Genomic DNA, 25,037 nt, shown 5'->3' with positions numbered 1-25,037 from the left:
TGGCACAAAAATACTGCAGACTTTCAGAGATTCTAAGGGTGTTTCGTGTACAGTGAAATTTTACATTAACCTACGTGCATTCACAAAATAAATAATCATGTCGGTGGTAGATGGGGAGCGTAAATAACCAGATTTTGTTTCATTGAAGCAGAACGCCTCTATTAATAAAATTTGCATTTAAAATGCACTGCAATAAGAAGCTCATACTGTTACACTACTTTTTGCATACTGTATAAATGTTAGTTATGCAAAATAATATTGTGAAGCTTTTGAATGGAAACTTGTGATTTTTAAGTTGATTGTATTGAAGAAAACTCTTAATAGAAATCTGTTTTTTGTAATAAAAAAATATTACTTGCACTAACAAAGAACTTAACTTTTTTTTTTTTTTTTTTTTTTTAAAACAGGAAACAGAATGGACCAAGAATACCCGAATCGGACTTCTGAATCTAAAGCAACTGACAGTGTATTGTTTTCAAATACGAGCAAAACTCCGCTTATTAAATGACAACATTGGACCATTCAGCAAAACAGATTGTCACAAAACTGCAACTAGTGGTATAAATCTTATTTCATGAACACCTGTTTTATCTCTTGTGTAATGAAACTGGTATAAAACTTGAGTCTTAAATGGCTGGCTGTTTGAATTTACTGCATCACACAACTAGTACCTGTCTTCAGTTCTAAAGGGCACTGTTTTTAATAGTTCAAGGGCATATTCTCGTTCATTTTCACATAATGAGTTTTTCAGCAGCTCAATAAATAAGAGAAAGTAAAACAGAGCATCTGCCTCCCTTTCCTCACCCCTCCTAGATAGATTTTTTTTTTTTTTTTTATGGCGCTATTAAGGTACAAATACAAATATATCTTGGTATTCTAAGGGGAAATTACTTACTGGTAATTCCTTTTCTCACCTGGGGTCAAATTTGTTTGAGGGAAAATGATGGTACTCTCCCAAACTCACCATGTCCCTCTCTGCCCTAGCCCATTCACCTGATCACCTGCTCTGCCACTGTGTGGAGAACCGGGGCAGGAGAGAGAGAGATCGGAGGGGAGGGGTGAGACAAGGTTGGGGAGGGCAAGGACAATTCAGAAACTGGTAAAGTTTGGTCCCATCTATACTGTTGGCTAAAAGGTTAGAATCCGGTCTGTCTATATCTGAGCTTAAGCCTGGTTTTAAACTCTGTTGTAAGGCCTGTGTAGACTTAGGCCCTCATGTTACGTCTCATACTCTAACCTGGAGGAATCACCTCTAGGCATGAGAAGGCAGTATAGGCTCCATGCTCACGTACTCCTTTTTCTCTCCTCTCCTTACACAAATGTGTCAAACAAGGTGCCGCTTTAGGGCGTGATCCTGCAAAATGCTGAGCACTCTGGCTCTAACCTAGCAAAGCTCTTAAAATACAGTAACTCCTCACTTAACTTCATCCCGATTAACGTTGTTTTGTTGTTTCGTTGCTGATCAATTAGAGAACATGCTTGTTTAAAGTTGCAGAATGCTCCCTTATAACATCATTTGGCAGCCGCCTGCTTTGTCCACTGCTTGCAGAAAGAGCAGCCCATTGGAGGTAGCTGGTGGGGGGCTTGGAACCAGGGTGGACCGGCAGCCCCCCTATCAGCTCCCCGCTCCCCTAAATTCCCTGTGTGGCAGCCGCCTTGCAGGCTATCAATTGCCGGCAGTTCAGCTGTCCCTCCTCCCACTGCCATGTGCTGCTCCTGCCCTCTGCCTTGGAGCTGCTCCCTGGAGTCTCCTGCTTGCTGGGGGGAAAGGGGGCTAATGTCAGGGTGATCCCCTCTCCCCGCTCCTGTACCCCATCTCCATAAGGCGGGGGGGACACGACAGGGCTCAGGACAGAGGAAGCTTGCTGGCAGCAGCTGCTGTCTCAACTTGCTGATCTACTTAAAAAGGCAGTTTACTTGGAGTGGGGTCAGCATGCTTAAAGGTGCAATGCGCATATCTCTCTCTCTCTCTCTCTCTCTCTCACGCCTGCATGGTGTGTCTCTCTGCCGTGCTGTCTCCCCTCCCTCCATTCGTGCTGCCTTGTAGAGTGTGTGGCTACATTAACAACAGGGATCAGCCGAATGCTAGTTCATCATTTAGCAATAAGGCATTCCCTGGGAAATATCCCACCCTCTTCCACCCACTGACTTCACCACCTCAACCAAGCTTCACAATCATCATTGCTCTGTACAGTATTAAATTGTTTGTTTAAAACTTATACTGTGTATGTCTGTATATGTGTGTGTATATATATATATGTGTATATATATTTTGTCTGGCAAAAAAAATTTCCCTGGAACCTAACCCCCCCGTTTACATTAATTCTTACGGGGAAATTGGATTTGCTTAACATCATTTCGCTTAAAGTAGCATTTTTCAGGAACATAAGTACAACGTTAAGCGAGGAGTTACAGTATGTCCTTAACTTTAAGCACATGTGCACACCACTGGAACTTCTCATATGTTAAGTACATGCTTCAGTGTGAGAGTGCATTAGGAGGGCAAGGTGGATGAATTTAAATAAGAGTTAAGCCTCTGGGTCTGCCATTCTGGTACCTCACACTGAATCATTGTTTAATAGAACAATGCAAATTATCCAGGGCAAATACACTAATATTAATATTTCTTCTGCTTAATGGGATTTGGATCTCAGCCTGTGAATTTCTACGTTGTTTGGCTTAAGATTGCAGTGTTCATTTTAAACAAAATTTGAGAAGTATGTGTATGTCTACACTATGAAATTACTCCGATTTTACAGAAGTTTATTTTTGGGAACAGATTGTATAAAGTCGAGTGCATGCATCCACACTAAGCATATTAATTCGGTGGTGTGCGTCCATAGTACCGTGGCAAGCATCGATATTCAGAGCGGTGCACTGTGGTAGCTATCCCACAGTTCCCGCAGTCCCTGCTGCCCATTGGAATTCTGAGTTGCGCTCCCAGTGCCTGATGGGGCCAAAAATTTGTCACTGGTGGTTATTGGTAAATGTCGTCAGTCAACCCTCCCTCTGTGAAAGCAACGGCAGACAATCATTTCGCGCCCTTTTCCCTGGATTGCCCGAGCAGACGCCATAGCACGGCAAGCATGGAGCCTGTTCAGCTCACCGCAGCAGTTATGAGCATTGTAAACACCTCGCGCATTATGTACTTGCTATTGATGTGTTTCTCCTCCTTTCCCCGACAATTTTGGATAAAGTTTGTGTTTCCCATAGCTCTTTTACTCCCGTGTTAAAGCTGGAGAGTATCATTTTATCTTGTTTTTTGATAGTGTCCGTCACTGTCATGTCTAAGCCTTGATTCTAGGAAAAGTTACATGTGCCTTAAATACACTTTTACCACCTCTGGCAGAAGCTACGCATGACATATAAGTTATGCAGTTATACCGCAATGCACAATAGGTGAAGCTTCTGTATCATTGTGTTAAACAAAGGAAGTCTATAAAAGCCTCCTGCTTATTATGATGCAATTTAAATTATTATCCAAGATAATTGATTAGTTTTCACATTAAAAAGTTATCAAGACTTGTTGATAAACTTGACACCAGTGGAGTAAAAAGAAAAAGATATATATATATATATATATATATATTACATAGTGATGCTACTTTTTTTTCTCTTTTCAGATGCAACCAGAGCTGGATTTGTAGCAATAATATTTGTTGGAGCCACAGTTACTGTGGTGATCTTAGCAATTGTCTGTTTCCTTTTTATTCAGAAATTTCATCAAGTCATTAAATATTGGTTTCAACCGCCTTTTCAAATTCCACTGCATATTGAAGAGGTATGTATTTTTTATCTTTCTGTTTAGCAAAAGAGGTGGTGGTGTGACTGGAATGAACTGGTTAGGTTAGTTGAGGTCACGTAGAAGCTACAAAATATTAAACTCTTGCCTTTCTGAGTTTACATCCAAACTCCATAAATGCAGTATAGCTTGTTGTTTTTCATATTTAGTGTGGCTGTAATGTTACTCCAATTTATGCCATTTTACTTAGCTGGAATCCCTTGCTCACTCTGTACTTAAGTACAGATATTGTGGTGTTCCTTTGTGTGAAACTGTCGTAATATGAAAAAAGACTCAATTTTTTGTTTTAAAATAAAAATAATATTGATTAATCAGGGTTGACGCAGACCAATTCTTCACTACAGAACTGAGACCAAATTGCACGTGGTACAGTATTAGTAGTTTCTTTGGGGGTTAAGTAGACTTTTTAAGGATCAGTTACTGAATTACAGGTGAGCATGTGCCATTGTGGAGACCAAATATCAGAATCTCTGAGGGCCTGGGGAGATGGAAGGTATTGGGTGTGGGGGTTTGATCTTGGGGGGGGGGGGGGGGGGTTTTTTTTTTTTTTTTTTATGGTTTCTTGCAATTCACAGATGAAAGATGCATGTGACTTTTTCTGGCAGGTCATGCATCTCTGTACTGAAGAATATTTCAGCTCTGTTCATCTTCCTCTTTTTATGTTTTAAACAGGAAATGTTTTTCCATTGATCATGAATTAAAAGTGATGGCTTGAGACATCTTCCACATCATGGGCGGCGCTTGGGGTGGGGGCAGCGTAGAAACATTTCTACTATCAAAAACAATCCTTTGAGCTAGGGTGCTTTTGTGATTAAGGAACTGGATCAGGACTTCAGGATCTGGGTTCAGTTTCCAAGTCTGCTATAGATTTTCTGCATGACCTTGAGCAAGTCACTTAATCTGTGTCTGCCTCAGTTCCTATCTGTAAAATGAAGACGATGATTTCCCACCTCAAAAGGGTTTTGTGAGGATAAGTTTAATAATTTTATGCAATTAGATATTATTCTGATAGGCGGGGGGCACAAGTACCTAAATATGTTCACTTTTTAAAAATACACAGTATATTATGGAAAGGACGGTAAGAGTTAATCTGTTTTCTAATGCTTACTCTCCATCAAAATTTATAACCCTCAATTGGCGTGGAGGTCATTAGGATTTCAACTGGATAGTAAGCAGCAGAAATCAGGCGAATGCTTCAGCAACAGTGAACCTGTTTTCAGGCAAATAACACTGATAATGATACATATTTAGAAACGATTCTGCCTGTATTATTTGTTTTCCAAGAGGGCTTAGCTGGCCTAGCGGTTTTCTTCTTCTTACAGCAGGGGTGGGCAAACTACGGCCCAGGGGCCGCATCCAGCCCTCCAGACGTTTTAATCTGGCCCTTGAGCTCCTGCCAGGGAGCAGGGTCCAGGGCTTGCCCTGCTGTAGCCAGGGAGCGGGGTCAGGGGCTTGCCCCGCTACGCGCGGCTCCTGGAAGCAGCAACATGTCTCTCCTCTGGCTCCTACACATAGGGGCAGCCAGGGGGCTCTGCACGCTGCCCCCACCCCAAGTGCCGCCCCTGCAGCTCCCATTGGCCGGAAACTGCGGCCAATGGGAGCTGCAGGGGTGGTGCCTACAGATGGGGCAGCGCACAGAGGTGTCTGGCTGTGCCGCCGCATAGGAGCTGGATGGGGGACATGCTGCTGCTTCTGGGAGCTACTTGAGGTAAGTGCCACCCGGATCCTGCACCCCTGACTCCCTCCCGTGCCCCAGCCCCAGCCCTGATCCCCCTCGCATCCTTCAAACCCCTCGGTCCCAGCCCAGAGGCCGCACACCCCGCTGGAGCCCTAATCCCGTGCCGCACCCCAACCCCCAATTTTGTGAGCATTCATGGCCCACCATACAATTTCCATACCCAGATGTTGCCCTCGGGCCAAAAAGTTTGCCCACACCTGTCTTACAGCTATGGATATGTGAAAAGATTGTCATTAGAACAAGTTACCATAGTTAATATATGGCAGTGGCTTCTGTTTCATATGTATTTTTTTTAGCATTTCAGAAAGTGTCACAGTTCCTCCTTTAGAGCAAATTCCAGGCTTTCAGCATGTGAGTTACAGGAAACAGATTTGATATTGTCCCACTCCTTAGGTGTAGCAAAAAAAATCACAAACTGATTATTTCTTGAATTCATTAAAATGTACTTATTTGCTCTGTCTTTAAAATCTACCTGTAAAAAATAATTTGAATCCGATTAATGCCAGAGATAAGTGTCATGATAAAATAACTTCAAATTGTTCCTTGTCCCTGCCCTGTCACCTGTATCTATAATTAAAACTATGTTAATATAGAAGCCAACTAAAATGCTATGCCATGTTGTAGCTTGTAACATTATGAAAGTTTTTGGCTTCTAGGCTTTCTTACTAGCCCTGCAATAACTCCTCAACAATAAAATTTTTGTGTTCAGCTGTCTTGAGGTGCTGAGCGTCCTCTGTTCCCACTGAAATGTATTCAAAGACACAAGATCAGATTTCTAAGGGAAAAAAGACCTTTCTCAGATCTAATTAATTAATCAGTGCAAAGCAGAGGTGTAGCCATGGATGGGCCTGAGTGGGCCGCAGCCAGCCCACTTAGCTTCCAGGCCCATCCACGGAGCCCCCCGAATCCACAGGTTGGGACTCCCGATCCCAGATCGGTGTCCGACTGCATCCCTCTCCTGCCGGCGCCACGCACTGCTGCCCTGGTCTACGGTCCCAGTGCTAGCCCTGCGGGGGGGGGGGGGGGGGGGGGGAGCGGGGGGGGCCCGGGTGGGGGGGCTAGTGCTGGGGCCGAGACCCGGGCAGCAGTGTGCGTCGCCAGCAGGTAGGGGACGCAGCCCTTCTGACAGACACCAACCCAGGGTTGGGAGGGGTGGATGGAGCTTGAGCCCCGGTGGGGCCCCCCCTTTGCCCCATGGGTGTGCCCTGCAGCCTGTGTGCCCCAGGTGCCTGCTAAGTGGTAAGGGGTGATGGGGAGGTGGGCCCCCCATCCCTCCTGCCCCCCCTCTGCAGGGCCCCCCATCCTTCCTGCTCCTCCACCCCCTGCCCGGGCATTGCCTGCCCACGTGCCCAAAAGCTAGGACCCAGCCAGTTTTCCTGTCCTAGCTATACCACTGATGTAAAGTGCATGAAACTTTTGTTTGCTCCACATCCAGAAGTGAATTTCTGGTGGCAGACATGCAGCCTGATGGCAATTCTATAGTGCTTTATACTGTGTATAAAATATAGTAGGTATATTACAGCCCAGTTCCTGTACTTGACCATCCAGTCTTAACATTTGAGATGTCAGCCAAGTTGAACACCTACCTGTGAAATTAGATAACTCTAGCTAATAGAATGCTGTGATTAATCAACGTATAATGTACTCTATTGACTTACATTCTTCATCAATATAATGCATCATTGGATACTTTGACTAATTCAGCAACTAAAAGTTTCCAACTTAGAGCTGTACCACTTAAATATTGTTGGTAATGTCAGAGCTCTGTTTGTAGGTGACAGGCTATCAAATGGTTAATTTGTGGTGTGTTTTTTGCTTTTAAAAGATAGTTGGAGTAGGTCATGTTTGAAAGTTGTTTCATGACAAGTGTCTCTAAGATGGGAAATAGGCTTTTAAAACATTTAATGCTGTGTATTGATGAAACTGGTTGTCATAAAGGAAACCTTTTAAACCAATTAGAACACTGTGTTTTGCGGAAAATGACTTAACAGTCAAGTCTGAGCTAATCAAGTTAGGAAAAAAACACGTTAGTTTGCTGTACTGTTAGTTTAAATACCTATTTGACCTTTGATTTAGTTTTTTTTTTTTTAAAAGCTCTTTGCATTTATTTCAACATTGCACTAGTACTGTGTTTCTATCAAATGAGTCACAGGTGTGCATCTATGCTCATAAGTATAGAGTCAGATTACTGTGTACGTGTGATTATGCAGCCTCAAGTTGTGTGTGATGGACGCATTTTTGAAAGGACTATTGATAGTAGCTTTGGTTTTTATAATGTGACCTCTAAATAGAGCCAACTTTTAAGATCACCCTCTCCAAATTATAACACTAAAAATTGCTCCATATAGATACTGTAAACACAGTACAGTTGTGAAATGTATGTTAACTATGTAGGTAGAGTGAAAGTAAGTTCAGATGCTTCTATATTAAAGTGATATTTTAACATGGAGAAATTTCTACTCTGGGTAGATAAAGTGGTAAGAAACTACAGAATTTTGAAATTTGAAATTAATGGAGATATCCCATCTCCTAGAACTGGAAGGGACCTTGAAAGGTCATCGAGTCCAGCCCCCTGCCTTCACTAGCAGGACCAAGTACTGATTTTGCCCCAGATCCCCAAGTGGCCCCCTCAAGGATTGAACTCACAACCCTGGGTTTAGCAGGCCAATGCTCAAACCACTGAGCTATCTCTCCCCCCCCCCCCCCCCGTGATGCATATGTGGCTAAAATTATGAAGTAGTTAGAGGCTGGAAAATCCCTACTAAATTTACTTTCATTTTGTCTTGCCAAGTTTTCTCAGCTGATATCAACAGATGATAAGAAATAGAATGGAAATTCCCCAGTTCAGTATGAAATGAAAGATGCTGCAGGTTTTTTCTGCTGTCTTCCAGTAAGCAACAGAATCCCAGTAAATTTAACAGAAAAGTACATTGGGACATTTGTGGTCATTTAAAAATGATTAATCGTATATCAGATTAACTTCTCAGAGTTATTCCTGTCATCAAAAATAGGAATGATTCTAACACGAAAATACTTGAAGGCCAAATTCTGCAGTCCTAATTCAGGAAAAATTCTTAGTGACTTCAGTGGAAAGTCAGTGACTAAGGACTGCAGGGTTTGCTCTTTAGTTTGTGGGGATTTGTTTGCATAAAAAAATAATCTACATTGCAAGAAACATTATTAATATTGCAAAGTCAAGCACTTAGAATTTGGGAACTACCGAAATAAGGTTGCTGCTGCAACTTGAATTAAACTCCCATGTATGTATGCATTCTGATTATAGTCTTTAATTACATGATCAAACATGACTTTTTCCACAGAATCTCTGTCTCATTCAATGAGTGGGTTATTCAATATTTCTTTTTATCCCCCTCATTCTGTGTGTGGCCCTACACACTTCATTTACTGCACACCCTTCAAACTCTGCTTTCCCCATACCATCTTTAGTGCTTCACAAATGTCAATGAATTTATCTTCACAACACGCCTGAGATGAGTGGGTAATATCCCCATTTTATGGCTGGAGAGCTGAGGTACAGAGAGAGTAAGGCCAAAATTACCAAGTATCCACTAATTTTGGGTGCCTAACTGAAGACATCTGGAGGCCTGATTTTTCAGAGAACTTGGTATTTTTATAGCATGTTATGTGTTGAGAGCACAGCTCCCATTGACTTCCAATTGCTGGTGTGAATGCTTAGCGCTTCTGCACATCTGGTGCCAAGTGGCTCATTTCAGGCATCCAGAACTGGAACACAGAGGCTTGGTCTCCATTACCAACTTACGTTGGTATAACTGTTACACCTGGGGGAATTCTGTGCCACTGCGCATGCACAGAATTCATATCCCCCACACATTTCTTTGCTTCCCTGCAGAAAAATGACTTTCTGACGGGGAAGCAAAGGATCGCTCTTGTGGCTTTCAAGTGACCCTCCCCAGTAGTTACATTTTGGGTGCCCAGGGCAGCCAACAGAGAGGTAAATCACTGTGGGGCAGAGGGAGGGACTGGGGAAGACCCAGCTGGTGGCTCCTACCCTGCACCAGGCTCAGCTGCTAGTCCCAGCAGAGTTGGGGAGGATGGGACTTCCTTTTTCCCTGCAAAGCCAGCACCCAAAGTCAGGTCAGACCCACCTCCAGATTTCTCCCCAGGCTCCAGGAAGCTCTGCAAACTCTTCCACACACCACCCTTCCCCCCCACTTCCGGCACCCATTGCTCCTCAGCTCTAGGGGGAGGGAACACTGTACGGGGAACTGCTCCCCCATCTGCCCAACCCCTGTGCATCGAGACCCAGATCCTCCCACCGAGCTTCAGCCCCCCGCACACCCAGAGCCCCCCACCCGAGCCCCACTCCCCCTGGACCGCACCACTGAGCCCTCCCACACCCAGACCTCCCACACTGAGCTCCAACCACCTTCACCGGGACCCCCCCCCCTGCAGAGTCCTATTACCATTGCACCTGGAACCCCCCAACAAGCCCCTGTGCATCCAGAACCCCCCACTCCTGGATCCCCCACTGAGCCACCTGCACCCAGATTGCCCCCCACAGAACCCTCCCAATCCACACTTGGATCCCCCCGCACTAAGCCCCTCCACACTTGGATCCTGCCTTACTGAGCCTGCCTGCCCGCCCACCCCGCTGTGCCTGGCACGGAGGGGCAGGGCCCTGGGGTGTTTCTGGGGCAGGCCTGATCCTTGTGCTGTGTCAGGGTTGGGTGCAGCCTCACACCACTGAGTTAGTGTAGCCGGGGAGGAAGCTGCACAGTGATCTCCCACCTCTGTGCAGCCAGTGGCCTGTGCTCCCCAATGCCATGATGGAGCCTCCACATTTATTTGACAAATAACATTTTGAAGAATTTGAAAATATTGTGAGCAGAATTTTTAATTTTTTGGTACAGAATGCCCTCAGGAGTAAATTGCATCATACAAGGGTATGGAAAATCCGCATCCCCAAGCAACAGAGGCAATATTTTGAACCCACTCCTGTTTTAAAAATATATATATAAACCCTAGCAGAAATCTGGAGGGGGCATGTGACCCCATGTGCCCCCCCCCCCAACACACACATGTCACCTCTGCCAAGCGACATAGTTATACCGACCTGACCCCAGAATAGACAGTACTATGAACTGGAGGGCTTCTCCCATCAACGTAGCTATCACTTCTTGGGGGGGGGGGGGTGTGGTGTATCTCCACTGTCCTGTTGGCGTAGGTAGCATTTTCACTAAGCGCTACAGTGGCACTGTAAGTATAGACAAGATCACAGTGGCCACCTGTGAAATTTTTGGATTACCTGACTTGTCCAGTTTCACATAGGAACTCTGTGGCAGAGGCAGGAAAAGAATCTAGTTCTCCAGGATGTTGTTCAACATCCCTAACCAGGACAGAAGACCATCCTTTCTCTTCATGAAATCCCCTGCTTCATTCACCACACACCCTCCAACTTCTGCTACAAACAAGGCACAGGTCCTATAAACAATAGTCTCATGCACTACACAACCTTGATTCATTCCCAGAGCAGGGCCATCCTGTGCACCGAATGGGGAAGGGACGGGGTGGAAAACATAGCATGTGATCATGTAATTAAATATTGTATCATAACGCGTACGTACAGAAAGGCTGAATTAAGGTTACAGGCAACCTTCATCCTGGGATTTCCTAACTGCTGAGTGCTTGACTTCAAAGGCACCCTAATGTTCTTTTAATGTAGTATTTTAATGTAATTTTCCTAATCTTTTTAAAAAATGAGGAAAAATAATCCCATCGTGTGGAAGCAATTTACTCCCACCTGGGTCATCAGCAGGGTTCAGACCTTTAGAGCCACAGCACAGAACTTTATCACTTGAACTGTTATCCTCTCTGTGAGCCGGTCTTTAGAGGGGGATGAGCCACACATTTTGCCAGTGGGTTTCGCAGAAATCTTCTGACAGCAGGGGAATGTAGATATTTGGGAATCCTGTTTAATTCCGGATTCTGTAGTCTAATGATTAGGTCCTTCTTTCCCTATAGCTTCAGCTCACCTGCCACTCCCTGTCTCTAGCTCCCTTTCTCCCTTCCCCTTGATTCCTCATCCATCTGCATTCCAGTGTTTGCTTCGTCCTTCTCCATGCTGCCTGGGTGCCAGCAGGAGGAACACTGAGACACAACATCCCTGCTATTCTGGTGCTCAGTGCCACAGCAAAAGCTAGGAGAAGCCGTTGCTGGGAAAGTCCTGCAGAGCCCCTGCAGCCCTTGGGATGAAACATGCTCTGTGTAGATGGAATCATCAGAGAATTTAGCTGCCAAACTCTAACAAGCCTCTACTGAGCACGCACAAACAGTTTTTCAGAGGCTTATATCTTGGCCAAATTTGGGTGAATTTTCATGGGGATTGCAAAAGGCACATCCCTGGCACCAAGGCAACCCCTCCCTCCAGGCCAAATTTCAGGTCCCTGCTCCAAAGCGCAGAAGGGCTAGAGCAGGGGCGGGCAAACTTTTTGGCCCGAGGGCCACATTGGGGTTGCAAAACTGTATGGAGAGCCTGGTAGTGAAGGCTGTGCCTCCCCAAACAGCCTGGTCCCCGCCCCCTATCTGACCCCTCCCACTTCCCGCCCCCTTACTGCCTCCTCAGAACCCCCAACCCATCCAACCCCCCTCACTCCTTGTCCCCTAACCACCCCCTACCAGGACCAACTGCCCCCCGGGACCCCACCCCCTATCCAACCCCCGCTGCTCCCAGTCCCCTGACTGCCCCATCCCCTATCCACACCCCTGACCCCTAACTGCCCCCTGGGACTCCAACCCCCCTGGTCCCAGTCCCCTGACCCCTATCCACACCCCCGCCCCCTGAGATTCCCACGGTTATCCAACACCCCCCCACACACACACGTTCCCCACCCCCCAGAACTCTGCCCCATCCAACCGCTCCCTGTCCCCTGACTTTCCCCTGGGACCCCCCGCCCCTTATCCAACCCCCCGGCCCCCTTACCATGCTGCTCAGAGCAGCATGTCTGACAGCCGCGCCGCCCAGCCGGAGCCAGACACGCTGCCGTGCTGCTTGGCAGGAGCGCACAACCCCGCTGCCCAGAGCGCTGCCCGCATGGTGGCGTGGCTGCGGGGGAGGGGCCGGGGGCTAGCCTCCCTGGCCGGGAGCTCAAGGGCAGGCAGGACAGTCCTGTGGGCCGTACTTTGCCCACCTCTGGGCTAGAGCATCTCAACAGAACAGTTGGAAGAACATTTTTAACACGTGCAAAACGTATTTTTCTGTAATCTCCTCCTTGGAAATGGCTGAATTTTTTTTAAACCCCCCCCCCTCCCCGCCCAAATAATCAGCCTGAAGCTGACACAATTAAAGTACAGCAAAATTACAAACAACGGAAAATAGGGTTTTATAATGGAGAATTGTTGGGTAACCTTAATTTTTGGGTGGCATATCAGCTCCTCATATAATTACACATGTTCCTAAACCATATAGCATGAGGTTGGTCTGTTATAGCTTTTGTTCTGCAGAGTGAATTATAACTAATTATTGGTTTTTGCTTTTTTTTAGTATTTAAAGGATCCTGAAATGCCTGTTTTAGAAGAATTGCAGAATAATTGTGCTGAGGAAGATCCCTGGGACTCCTTGTCAGTTGTTTCCAACGCAGAAGGAAGTCAAGCCCTTCTGAACACAAATGTTCAGTCAGACAGCAGATCCATTGAAAGTGAAAAAACTTAATTACATTGTGGTAGAAGCACCTGTACCAGTGGTATTGCCTTGATGCTCTAGAAAGATGATAGTGTCACTGTCGACAAACCAAGTTGTGGGAGTCTTGACTTCTTGAGAACGTTGTGTAACCTTGAGTGAGGTTTTTTAATGGTTTCTACTGCACTTCACCATATGAAGTGCCTTCTCCAGGAGAGACTTTTTAAAAACAGATTTGAATGTGAACTGGAAATGAACACTAAAAGAGCGAGAAAAGGACAACATGATGATTGGAGTTAAATGACTGCATTTGAACATCTTTGCAGAAATGATTGCACTATTACTATGAACATTGTTGTTGGTTATTATTACTAACAAATCTTAGTGGACCGTAGCACTTTATAGTAGGATATGGTGCTAGAAAAGATTTAAATTAGTGGATTATCGCACCATGAATGACTATTGGTCTTGGCCCATCAGTACTTGTATATAAAGTCTGTCCCTTAACACACAGTAAGTTAGCACTCAGAAAATGACACTTAAACTTTTACATATGTGAAAAATTGCTCTGTGTATGGTGCTCTATATCTGATGGAAATAGTATGTTTTCAGGAGTCCATTTTAAGTGTGGCCCCCCCCCCTTTTTTTTTTTTAACAAAAAAATTGTTCCAGTAAAAAATGAAAGATTTATATGAGCTGAAGAGAAACCAGCACATAATTCACTCCCAGTTAAGGAACTGTCATGGAAGGAGTACTTGCAGGGACAGACAGGTTGGATCGCTTCTCCCCTGAGCCTTCTGATGCTTGCACAACAATGGCATTAATTTCTTCTAGGACTGCTGTGTGGAGACGCTCTCTCTGTAGGCATCACATCCTTTACGATGAAATGAAATCCTAAAGCTTGTATCAGACACTAAAATATAATAGGTTTGGCTACCTGGAGAGCCCTTCCTAAAGTCATTCAACTGAACTTGTCAGGTTTTGATGCACATGAACCAAACCTTCCTGTGTAGTCAGAGTACACATGGGCAAGATGTGTCAAAGATAGGGTTTACCCACAACTAGTAGACACTAAGAACAAAGCCATGGTTCCGTCACCTGCTCAACCAAGTTGTCACTGCTAGTGAAGATAAGACCCGGGATGTGGAGTGTGGCTGTTTGGGAAATGAAGCATCCGGAAATTCTTTACACCGCTTTATTGTATACGTGAAAATCTTGCTGTTAAAAATCCTACAGTGTGTATCGGAATATTATTTGGATTGATAATTAATAGAAATAATTTAAATATGGAAAAAGTAGTTTAATGTGTTTTGTTTCCATATGATTTTTTTCCTTCAAATTCCATGTGGTCATTTGCTGTTCATTTAGAATCTAATCAGTGCCTAAATTAGGAAGAAAGGACTTCTTTCATATGACCGTTATGAAGAGCAGAGCTTTATGGGCGGAGATATGGTAAATTAGCATTATAGAATGCCCTTTCAGTGCCTCTCTTCTTCATTTTCCAGATTGACCCTTTAGTCCTATGAAAATAAGCTTCAGTTATGGTTCTTGACCGAATTTAAAAATAAGCACAGTGGCAGTCTGCTCCTGTCTGGGATGGGGAGAAGTGCTTCTGTGGCTCCAAACTAAAATTCCGTTCACTTTAAACAATGTATATGATCAAATGTGACTCATCACTTTCAAATTCAGTGACTTCATAAAACATTTTCCAAACATTCACCTCATGTGTTTAACTTATTGCTTTAAACAAGATAGTGTTTTTTTCCAGTTCTGGTAATGTGGTCTATGTTAAAGTTATCCTCATGATTAAGGCTAAAATTTAGTCAGGGGTATTTTTGGTGAAAGTCATGGTCAGGTCACGGGCAATAAATAAAAATTCACGGCCGTGACCTTTCCATGACTTTTCTCAAAAATACCCCTGGCTAAATCTCTACTTCTGGGGCCTTGATTTTCAGGGGGGGGGGACCTGGCTGGGGGGAGAGGGGAGGGAGTGCTCCAGTGCTGGGGGTTGACTGCCCCCCAGCTGCCACTCTCCAAACACCCTCCAGGTGCCCCTGGGGCTGCTGCTCCAGCCGCCCTGAGTCTGCTGCTGCTCGGGCGGTCACCAGGGCACTCCTCAGAGCCAGTCACACTGGCCACTGTTCCGGCGGTCCCTGGAACCAGCTGCTTGGGGCCGCCCAAGCAGTGGCCAGTGCGGCTGGCCCCGGGGCAGCCTCTGGGACTACCTGGGGCCCCCCCCAGAACTGTTGCTTGGGTGGTCCCCGGGACCAGCCGCTGCTCACATGGTCCCTGTAGCCAGTTGCCCAGAGCCTCCTGAGCAGCAGCCAGTGTGGCTGGGGCCAGCTGCTCGGGTGGCCTTGAAGTCAGCTGCACCAGCAGTCACGGAAAGTCATGGAATCCGTGCCATCTGCGACCTTGTGTAAGAATCACAGCCTTAGTCATGATCATTATTAATAGCTGATCATGTTAAGTTTCTTAATGAATTGGGTGGAGAGGAGCTCAGCTATTTTATTATTTATAAAACCATCCAGCTGTGGTGGTACTGGTAATTCATAGTTCATTACAGTACTAAAAGGGAAATGTAAACAACCCTACACAATCCAAACATTTCACCTAAATACATTCCATTCTATATAGGTTTTTAAACCACACTCACCACTGTATTCTCTCAGCACCTACCAATCGTGCATTAAGCAATGTGACTACACATCGGTCGCAGGCTGGTTGGTCTCTTGTCCTTTTCCCAGAGGAAGAAGCATGTGCAGTAATATCTTGTTCTGATGGGATGTTTTTGTTTTTAAAAAATCTTATGTGCTTCAGAGAAGATTAAGGCAAAGAAATGCACTTTGCATGTGAGCAGAAAGGTTTGTGATGATGCTTCGCAGGGAATTTATTCCAGGGTGTTGGGCCACCCTCTGAGAAAGTTCTGTCACCCACACAGACAAGGTTTAGTCTTAATGTAGAGAATTTTGTTGTGCTACAAGAGCATAGTTGTCCAAGATCTTTGTCCCAGAGCTTTCAGTGGTCTTGTATATTGTGGGTGCAGGCTATGAAGCACTTTGAGGATAAGGACCGAGATCTTGAACTTGCTTTGAAATTCTATGGGAAGCCAGTGCAGAGGACAGTTGTAATGAAAGGAGAACATGACAAGGTGAAGATGAAACTGACTGATAAGCATAATGTAAGTTACATGGTTTTGTTAATGTTGTTTTAGTGATATGCTCTTTGGTTCATTGCTCTGATTTCCTCATCTTTTCATCTCTATCAGCAGTCTTGCTGAACCACTATTTGTATTGCCAGAGTGCCCTGGAAGCACCAGTCATGGACCAGGGCCCCACGAAGCTAGGTGCTATACAAAAACAGATGAATCCATCCCCAAGGAGCTTACAATCTAAGTATAAAGACAAGGAATGGATACAGACAGCTGTCCAGTACCATCCCCATGCCACAGTGAACTTGGAGTATTAAGGAACAGCTAAGCTGTACACAAGTTTCCCTCTTATATTAAAATGTAGTACAGCCACCTGAAAGAGCGAATGCTAAAATCATGTTAAATATTAAACTAATGGCCAGTTTCTTGGGGGATAATACCTGACAACTAGCTATTTAAAAGCATGGGGACTGCTCAGCCAGGTTTTGGGTGGTAGACGGGGTTGTCCAAGTGAAACCTGTTTTGCACCACCTCCTTACTACCAAATGTTTCTGTAATTCTCAGGATTTACTCTTCAGCCTGCCTACCTTCCCCTGCAACCAGGAGCGGGGAAAAGGAGTAGAAGAACAGCTTAGAGAAAGGGCATGTCGAAGTGTGACAGGTTAAATGAAGAAATGTACTGAAGCTCAACAACACTGCATTTCCACAGTGCCACACTTAATCTGAGAACCTTGAAGCGTGTCACACACAGGAACCCTCCCATCACCTCTGAAATAAGTTACTTCTCCAATTGTTTTCTGAAGCTGCCGTAAAGCCACATGCTGGAGTCTGTCTGTCTCAGTGGGCATGTACATGGGAGTAGATGGTATTAAGCTGCTGGTCTTCTCTCAAGTGAAGGGTAGATGGGTATCTATTCCCCCTGCGAGGGGCTTGTCTACACTGTTTTTATAATATGGTAGAATCTATAGTCAAAACAGTTCAATCAAGCTGTAGACTACCTCCATTAGGTCAGCCCTGGGGATGGGCACATGTTTTTTTTGTAGTACTTTGTATATGTTTAGAAGCTGGCAGTTAAAGCAGTACAGCCCCCTCCTCTGGGTACAATTTTATCAATATAAGATGTCTATAGCAGGATAGCTTATTTCTGTTACTGGTATAAAGGCACTTTATAATGATAGAATTGTGTCCACAGGGGGGGGTTGTACTGCCTTAACAGTCAGTTTCTGAACATATATCAAGTGTTACAGAAACAGGGGGTAGATCAGCCCTGGGGCTACCAGTTTTGACTGGTGTATCCTGCACTGTCTTTAAAAACAGTCTTCCAAGGGGAACAGTGAGAGCAAAAAAATTATATGGCTTCAAGACTGAACTCGGTAAGTTTATGGAGGGGACGGTATGAGGAGACTGCCTACAACGGCATGTAGCTGATCTCCAACAGCCAGTGATGGAACACTAGATGGGGAGGGCTCTGAGTTACTACAGAGAATTCTTTCCCAGGGGTCTGGCTGGTTGGTCTTGCCCAGATGCTTAGGGTTTAACTGATCACCATATTTCGGGTCAGGGAGGAATTTTCCCTTGGCTCAAATTGGCAGAAAGACTGGGGGTTTTCACTTTCTGCAGCATGGGGCCTGGGTCACTTGAAGGTTTAAACTAGGGTAAATGGTGGATTCTCTGTAACTTATCCACAGAGACTCCAAGATCTCTTTCTTGAGTGGTAACAGCTAATTCCACGCCAACATTTTGTATGTATACTGTAGTTGGGATTATGACTTCCACTGTGCATTACTTTGCTTTATCAATATTGAATTTCATCTGCCCTTTTGTTGCCCAGTCACCCAGTTTAGTGAGATCCCTTTCTAACTCTTCCCAGTATACTTTGTACTAACTATCCTGAGTAATTTTGCCACATCAGTATCTACCCTTTTCCAGATCCTTTATGAATAGGTTGAACAACACTCATCCCAGCCAGTGCAGACTCCTGGGGGATACTACTATTTACCTCTCTTCATCAATCTTAAAAAAACCAAGCCAATCCAGTGACATTTTAAACCAGTCTTATAATGCTTAGAATTATGAGGCTAAAAGCCCTAGTGAAGATGGTATGTAAAGGAGGGATGCATTCATCTTGATCCTCCCACTGCAGGGCTGCTCCTGTGATATGGGAGTGTGGAAAGAAGTAAAGGAGATCACCCACTGGTGGGAGAGGGCTAAACCTAAAAGCCAGAGAACATCAGTGGAGTTAGAAACAGCTACACAACATAGCTGGCTTCTATTTAGGCCCTTCCATTGCTGGTGCTCCTTCTTCCTAAGCTCCAGTTGCTGCCTTGAGGTAGCAGCAGTCACTAGCACTGTCCCAGGTGGGAACCTGGGCTTCAGCAGGATCAGGGCAACATTCCCTTCTGTGCCCCCCGAGCTAGGATGCACATAGAATGCCACTTCGAACACATAAGTGGAGCTAACCACACTGTCTTGCAGATAAAATAGAATTGAGAATTTAAAAGGATACCATACAAAAGCATTAATAGGCTACATGTTTTCACTTTGCAAGAAAATCACCAGCTATAGCCACAGCTCATGGAAGGCTTCAGTTCTTCTTCGAGTGCTTGCTCATATCCATTCCAGTTAGGTGTGTGCGCGCCGCGTGCACGATCGTCGGAAGATTTTTACCCTAGCAACACCCGGTGGGTCGGCTGTGGAGCCCCCTAGAGTGGCGCCGTTATGGCGCTGGATATATACCCCAGCCGACCCAGCGCCCCCTCAGTTCCTTCTTACCGCCCCTGACGGTCGTTGGAACTGTGGAGCGCGGCTTAGCTGATCTCCACACTCCCTAGCTTCTCTTTGCTCTTGTTGTATTTAGTTATATAGATAGTTGTTCAAGTTAGTTAGTAGTTAGTTATAGTGTATATATATATAGTTATAAGTTGTTATCGGGGGTTTAGGGGGTGTTTTTCCCCTTTTCCCCCCGGCGCGCAGCCGGGCCCATGCCCAAGGCTCCTGGCTTTAAGCCGTGCGCGTCCTGCGGGAAGCACATGCCAACTAGCGACCCGCATAGCTCCTGCTTGAAGTGCCTGGGAGAGACTCATCCAGCAGATAAGTGCCCTATCTGCAAGGCCTTCAAGCCGAGGACAAGGAAGGAGCGGGACTTTAGGCTCCGACAGCTCCTCATGGAGGCGGCGCTGAGTCCGGATCCTCCCTCGGCGCGCCCTGTCCCGGCACCGAGCGCTTCGGTGCGCAGCGCCCCGGCGGGCCCGACCGGTGCGGCAGAAAAGACTGTCCGGCACCGACCGACGTCGGCACCGCGCCCGCCCAAAGAGCCTCGGCACCGATCCATTTCGCCGGGCCATAAGAAGACCGCTAAGACACGGGACGCTGCTGCCGCGAAGATACAGGCTCCCCCGGTGCCGGGGGTAGAGCCGCGTCCGCAGCTGGACCGCCAAAGACAGGCGGCCACACCGTCGACTCCGGCACCGAGGCCGTTGAGTCCGGTGCGGACTGTTTCACCACCAAGGCTGGTGGTGGAACCTTGTCTCCCTTCCACCCCGGAGACCTTTGCCACGGCGAGAGACCTGATCGCCCTCACGGAGCCGGCGCCGTCGCAACTCCCGGCACCGGTGGCTCCACGCGTGCTGCAGTCCAGAGGCAAGCCTGCCCTGGTGCGCCCACCGTCGCCAGCACGAGTCTCTCGGCACCGCTCCAGATCCCGAAGCAGGTCCCGACGCCGCTCGGAGTCCCGGCGCCGAGGGTCACCTCGGCACCGGTCGTACTCGCGGCCCAGATCTTCCTCGCGGCGCCGTTCAACATCCCGGCACCGCCGTGACGACCGGCACCGATCGGGGTCGAGGCGCAGCTCCCGGCACCGGTATGAGCGCCGCTCGGGCTCGAGAGGCCGCTCCCGGTACCACGCCTCCTCCAGATCGTCGTCACGTTCCAGATCGGGATCCCGGCACCGGAGGGACTATCGGCACCGGTCCAGGTCCCGGCACCGTTCGCCGGAACAACGCAGGGACAGGTCCCCTTACGGTCGGCACCGATCGGCACCGTACCATCCGGTGCCGACGACATCGGGTTCGGCACCGCCGTGGCCGTCGAGATCGGCGTCCCGGTCATCTGAGACGGTGGAGCCCGGCCACCTGCAGGAGACCGAGGACCCGATGCAAGGGCCTGCGCATTGGTCCTTTTGGACTCCTTGGGCCTACCACCAAGCTCAGGGAGCTCCCCTGTCGGCTTCCCGCTCTGGCCGTTCGGACACCAGGGCCCCAGAGTCTACCATCTCCCGCCCTCCTCCAAGGGACGTGGAGGCTCCAGTGCCCGCACCTGCAGAGGCCCCTGACCAGGGGGCAGGAGATGCCCAACACCAGGAGCACCTGGAGCAGGACCAACCATTGGACCCCTTGCCACCGGGGGCATCTTCCTCGTCCTCTCCTGATGAGGCCGTAGCGGGCACGTCGTCCATCGGGCCGCCCCCGATAGACCTTCGGGCCCACCAGGACCTACTGCGGCGCATGGCTCGCAATCTGGACCTCCAGGTGGAGGAGGTTGCGGAGGTCCATGACCCGATAGTGCAGATCATCTCAGCGGATGCTCCATCCAGGGTGGCATTACCGCTGGTCCGCACCATCCAGGCCAACGCCACTACTATCTGGCAGACCCCGGCCTCTATTCCACCCACGGCCAGAGGGGTTGAGAGAAAATACTTTGTCCCATCAAAGGATCATGAGTATCTGTACATTCACCCCCAACCGTGCTCACTGGTGGTTTCCTCAGTGAATGCACGGGAGCGCCATGGCCAGCAGGCCGCTGCGCCCAAATCGAAGGACGCTAAGCGCTTCGATTTGTTCGGCCGCAAGGTGTATTCGGCTGGCGGACTGCAATTGCGGGCAGCGAACCAGCAGGCGCTACTGAGCCGCTACGGCTTCAATATGTGGTCCTCGATGGGGAAATTTAAAGAACTGGTTCCCCAGGACTCGAGGGACGAGTTTGGGGCCCTGGTAGAGGAGGGCAAGCGGGTGGCATGCACCTCCCTACAGGCGTCCCTCGATATAGCGGACTCGGCCGCTAGGACCCTGGCGTCGGGGATAGCAATGCGCCGAATCTCCTGGCTCCAGGTGTCGGGCTTGCCTCCGGAACTGCAGCAGACCCTGCAGGATCTACCGTTTGAGGGCCAGGGCCTCTTTTCGGAGAAAACAGACTCGAGGCTCCAAAACCTGAAGGACTCTCGCACAATGATGCGCTCCCTGGGGATGCATGTCCCAGGGCCTCAGCGCAGGCCCTTCAGGCCGCAGCCTCAGCGGTTCTACCCTCCCCCGCCTCGTCCAAGACAGGACTTTGCTAGGAGGCGGGGTCGAGGTGGTAGGAGAAGGTCGACCGGCCCTCAACCCGGTCAGAACCAGGGCCAGTCTAGGCCACCTTCAGGGCCTAGACAAGCCTTTTGAAGGTGCGGTCGAGGACGGCACCACGACCGGTACCCAGGATCCGACTCCCCCTTTCCGGGACCGCCTCTCCCGCTTCCACCGTGCTTGGTCCCGTATAACCTCGGACCGTTGGGTCCTTCGCACGGTGGAAAGGGGATACGCCCTCCAGTTTTCCTCGCCCCCCCCCTCCCACTCCCCCTCCCCGTCCCTCTTCAGGGACCCTTCTCACGAGCAACTCCTTACACAGGAGGTTTTTGGGCTCCTCGCTATGGGGGCCATAGAGGAGGTTCCATCGGAGCTAAGGGGCAGGGGGTTTTACTCCCGCTACTTCCTGATACCCAAGTCAAAAGGGGGTCTAAGGCCCATCTTAGACTTGCGCGGGCTCAACAAATTCATAGTAAAGTTGAAGTTCCGCATGGTATCATTGGGGACCATCATCCCTTCACTGGATCCTGGAGACTGGTTTGCCGCCCTCGACATGAAGGACGCTTATTTCCACATAGCGATTTATCCGCCTCACAGGCGCTTCCTGCGATTTGTAGTAAACAGGGTGCACTACCAATTCGCAGTCCTTCCCTTCGGCTTGTCCTCGGCTCCCAGGGTGTTCACAAAGTGTCTGGCAGTCGTCGCGGCCTTCCTTCGTCGACAAGGGATACAGCTGTTCCCGTACTTGGACGACTGGCTGGTACGCGGCCGCACCAGAGACCAAGTGCAGGCCCATGTCCACATAGTGACACGCACTTTCCACGAGCTGGGCATTCTACTCAACAGAGAGAAGTCCACTCTAGTACCAACTCAAAGAATAGAGTTCATTGGAGCAATCCTGGACTCCAGACATGCCCGAGCCATCCTGCCAGACAGCCGCTTTCATACCATTTCAAGCGCCATTCAAGGACTCAGGGCCTTTCCAACTACCACCGTAAGGACATGCCTGGCCCTCTTGGGCCACATGGCCTCGTGCACCTACGTAACCAGGCACGCCAGACTGCGACTTCGCCCATTGCAGACTTGGGTGTCATCGGTTTACCGTCCTCATCGAGACGACCTGAGCGTAGTGGTCACGGTTCCGACCGCAGTCTTGGCCTCCCTCACATGGTGGACGGATCGCTCGGCGGTCTGTGCAGGAGTACCCTTTCACGCCCCACAGCCCTCCCTCCACCTAGTTACGGACGCTTCATCTCTAGGATGGGGCGCTCACCTGGGGGAGCATCATACCCAAGGCCTGTGGTCGGCGTCCCAACTAGCCCTGCACATCAACGTCCGAGAGCTGATGGCAGTGCGCCTGGCTTGTCAGGCTTTCCTCAACTTCCTACAGGGCCGTTGCGTGCTGATTCTCACCGACAACACCACGGCCATGTTTTACATCAACAAGCAAGGCGGAGCCCGCTCATCTCCCCTATGCCAAGAGGCCATTCGCCTGTGGGACTTTTGCATCGCCCACTCGATACATCTCACGGCGTCATTCCTGCCTGGAGTCCAGAATACGCTGGCAGACCGTCTCAGCAGGTCCTTCCAAACGCACGAGTGGTCGATTCGCCCGGACATCATCTATTCCGTTTTCCAGAGGTGGGGGTTTCCCCAGATCGACCTGTTCGCATCTCGGGCCAACAGGAAGTGCCAGGCATTCTGCTCCCTACACGGACGAGCCCCGGGCTCTCGGTCGGACGCCTTCCTCATGGCGTGGAAAGACCATCTGTTCTACGCCTTTCCCCCATTCCCGCTGGTCCACAGGGTGCTGCTCAAGATCCGCAGGGACCATGCACGGGTAATTCTGGTCGCTCCCGCTTGGCCGAGACAGCACTGGTACACCACACTTCTAGAGCTGTCAGTACAGAGGCCGATCACGCTCCCCTTGAGTCGGGATCTCATCTCTCAGGACCACGGCCGGCTGTGTCACCCCGACCTGCAGTCGCTCCACCTCACGGCGTGGATGCTTCATGGTTGAGTCGCTCAGAGCGGCAATGCTCGCAGGCCGTCCAACAGGTCCTGCTGGGAAGTAGAAAGCCCTCTACGCGTACCACTTATTTAGCCAAGTGGAAGAGGTTCTCCTGCTGGTGTGAGCAACGAGCTACGTCTCCCTCGCAGGCTCCTATCCCCTTGATACTGGAATACCTCCTGTCCCTCAGACAGCAAGGCTTGGCGACATCCTCAATTAGGGTTCACCTCGCCGCTATTTCCGCTTTCCACCCAGGGGAACTCACGTCCTCGGTCTTCTCGAACCCGATGGTCGTTAGATTCCTCAAGGGCTTAGACCGGCTATACCCACAGCAGCGACAGCCGGTTCCAACGTGGGACCTCAACCTCGTCCTCTCCAGGCTCACAGGGCCTCCGTTTGAACCTTTGGCTACCTGCTCGCTCCTGTACTTATCTTGGAAGACAGCCTTCCTGGTAGCCATCACCTCAGCACGGCGCGTCTCGGAACTCAGGGCGCTGACATCCGAGCCCCCATACACGGTGTTCCATAAGGACAAGGTGCAGCTTCGCCCCCATCCTGCCTTTCTTCCAAAGGTGGTGTCACCTTTCCACGTGAACCAGGATATATTCCTCCCGGTCTTCCATCCCAAACCGCACGCTACTCGTCAAGACCAGCGTTTACACTCTTTGGACGTACGCAGGGCCCTGGCTTTCTATATTGACCGTACAAAGCCATTTAGGAAGACGACGCAACTCTTCGTTGCGGTGGCCGACCGGATGAAAGGCTCACCGGTCTCTTCTCAGTGCCTATCCACTTGGATCACGTCCTGCATTCGTGCTTGCTACGACCTGGCCGGTGTACCGACGCCACGCCTCACCGCTCATTCCACGAGGGCCCAGGCCTCCTCGACTGCCTTCCTGGCTCAAGTACCGATCCAGGACATTTGTAGAGCTGCAGTGTGGTCATCGGTCCACACATTTGCTACTCACTATGCGCTGGTGCAACAATCCAGAGACGACGCTGCTTTCGGGTCAGCGGTTCTGCACACAGCAATGTCTCACTCCGACCCCGCCACCTAGGTGGGGCTTGGGAGTCACCTAACTGGAATGGATATGAGCAAGCACTCGAAGAAGAAAAGACGGTTACTCACCGTTGTAACTGTTGTTCTTCGAGATGTGTTGCTCATATCCATTCCAAACCCGCCCCCCTTCCCCACTGTCGGAGTAGCCGGCAAGAAGGAACTGAGGGGGCGCTGGGTCGGCTGGGGTATATATCCAGCGCCATAACGGCGCCACTCTAGGGGGCTCCACAGCCGACCCACCGGGTGTTGCTAGGGTAAAAATCTTCCGACGATCGTGCACGC

At 48.8% G+C, this 25,037-nt stretch overlaps 1 protein-coding gene across 1 annotated transcript in view; it reads left to right on the top strand.

Moving 5' to 3' along the window:
- Positions 1–14,914, top strand: part of LOC113406486 (interferon gamma receptor 2-like) — a 38,727-nt gene extending 23,813 nt beyond the window's left edge. Inside the window, exons 6-8 of the mRNA XM_026651702.1 lie at positions 408–558; positions 3,624–3,781; positions 13,063–14,914. Of these exons, the coding sequence (XP_026507487.1) occupies positions 408–558; positions 3,624–3,781; positions 13,063–13,230 (477 nt within the window). The 3' untranslated portion in view covers positions 13,231–14,914. The remainder of the gene's footprint in view (positions 1–407; positions 559–3,623; positions 3,782–13,062) is intronic.
- The last annotated feature ends 10,123 nt before the right edge of the window (positions 14,915–25,037 follow it).

Source organism: Terrapene carolina, unplaced genomic scaffold (genome assembly GCF_002925995.2).
Source record: "Terrapene carolina triunguis isolate 2854851 unplaced genomic scaffold, T_m_triunguis-2.0 Scaffold31, whole genome shotgun sequence".
NCBI classification, from domain to species: Eukaryota; Metazoa; Chordata; order Testudines; family Emydidae; genus Terrapene; species Terrapene triunguis.
Note: the sequence above shows the minus strand (reverse complement) of the source record. Positions and strands in the feature narration are given on the sequence as shown.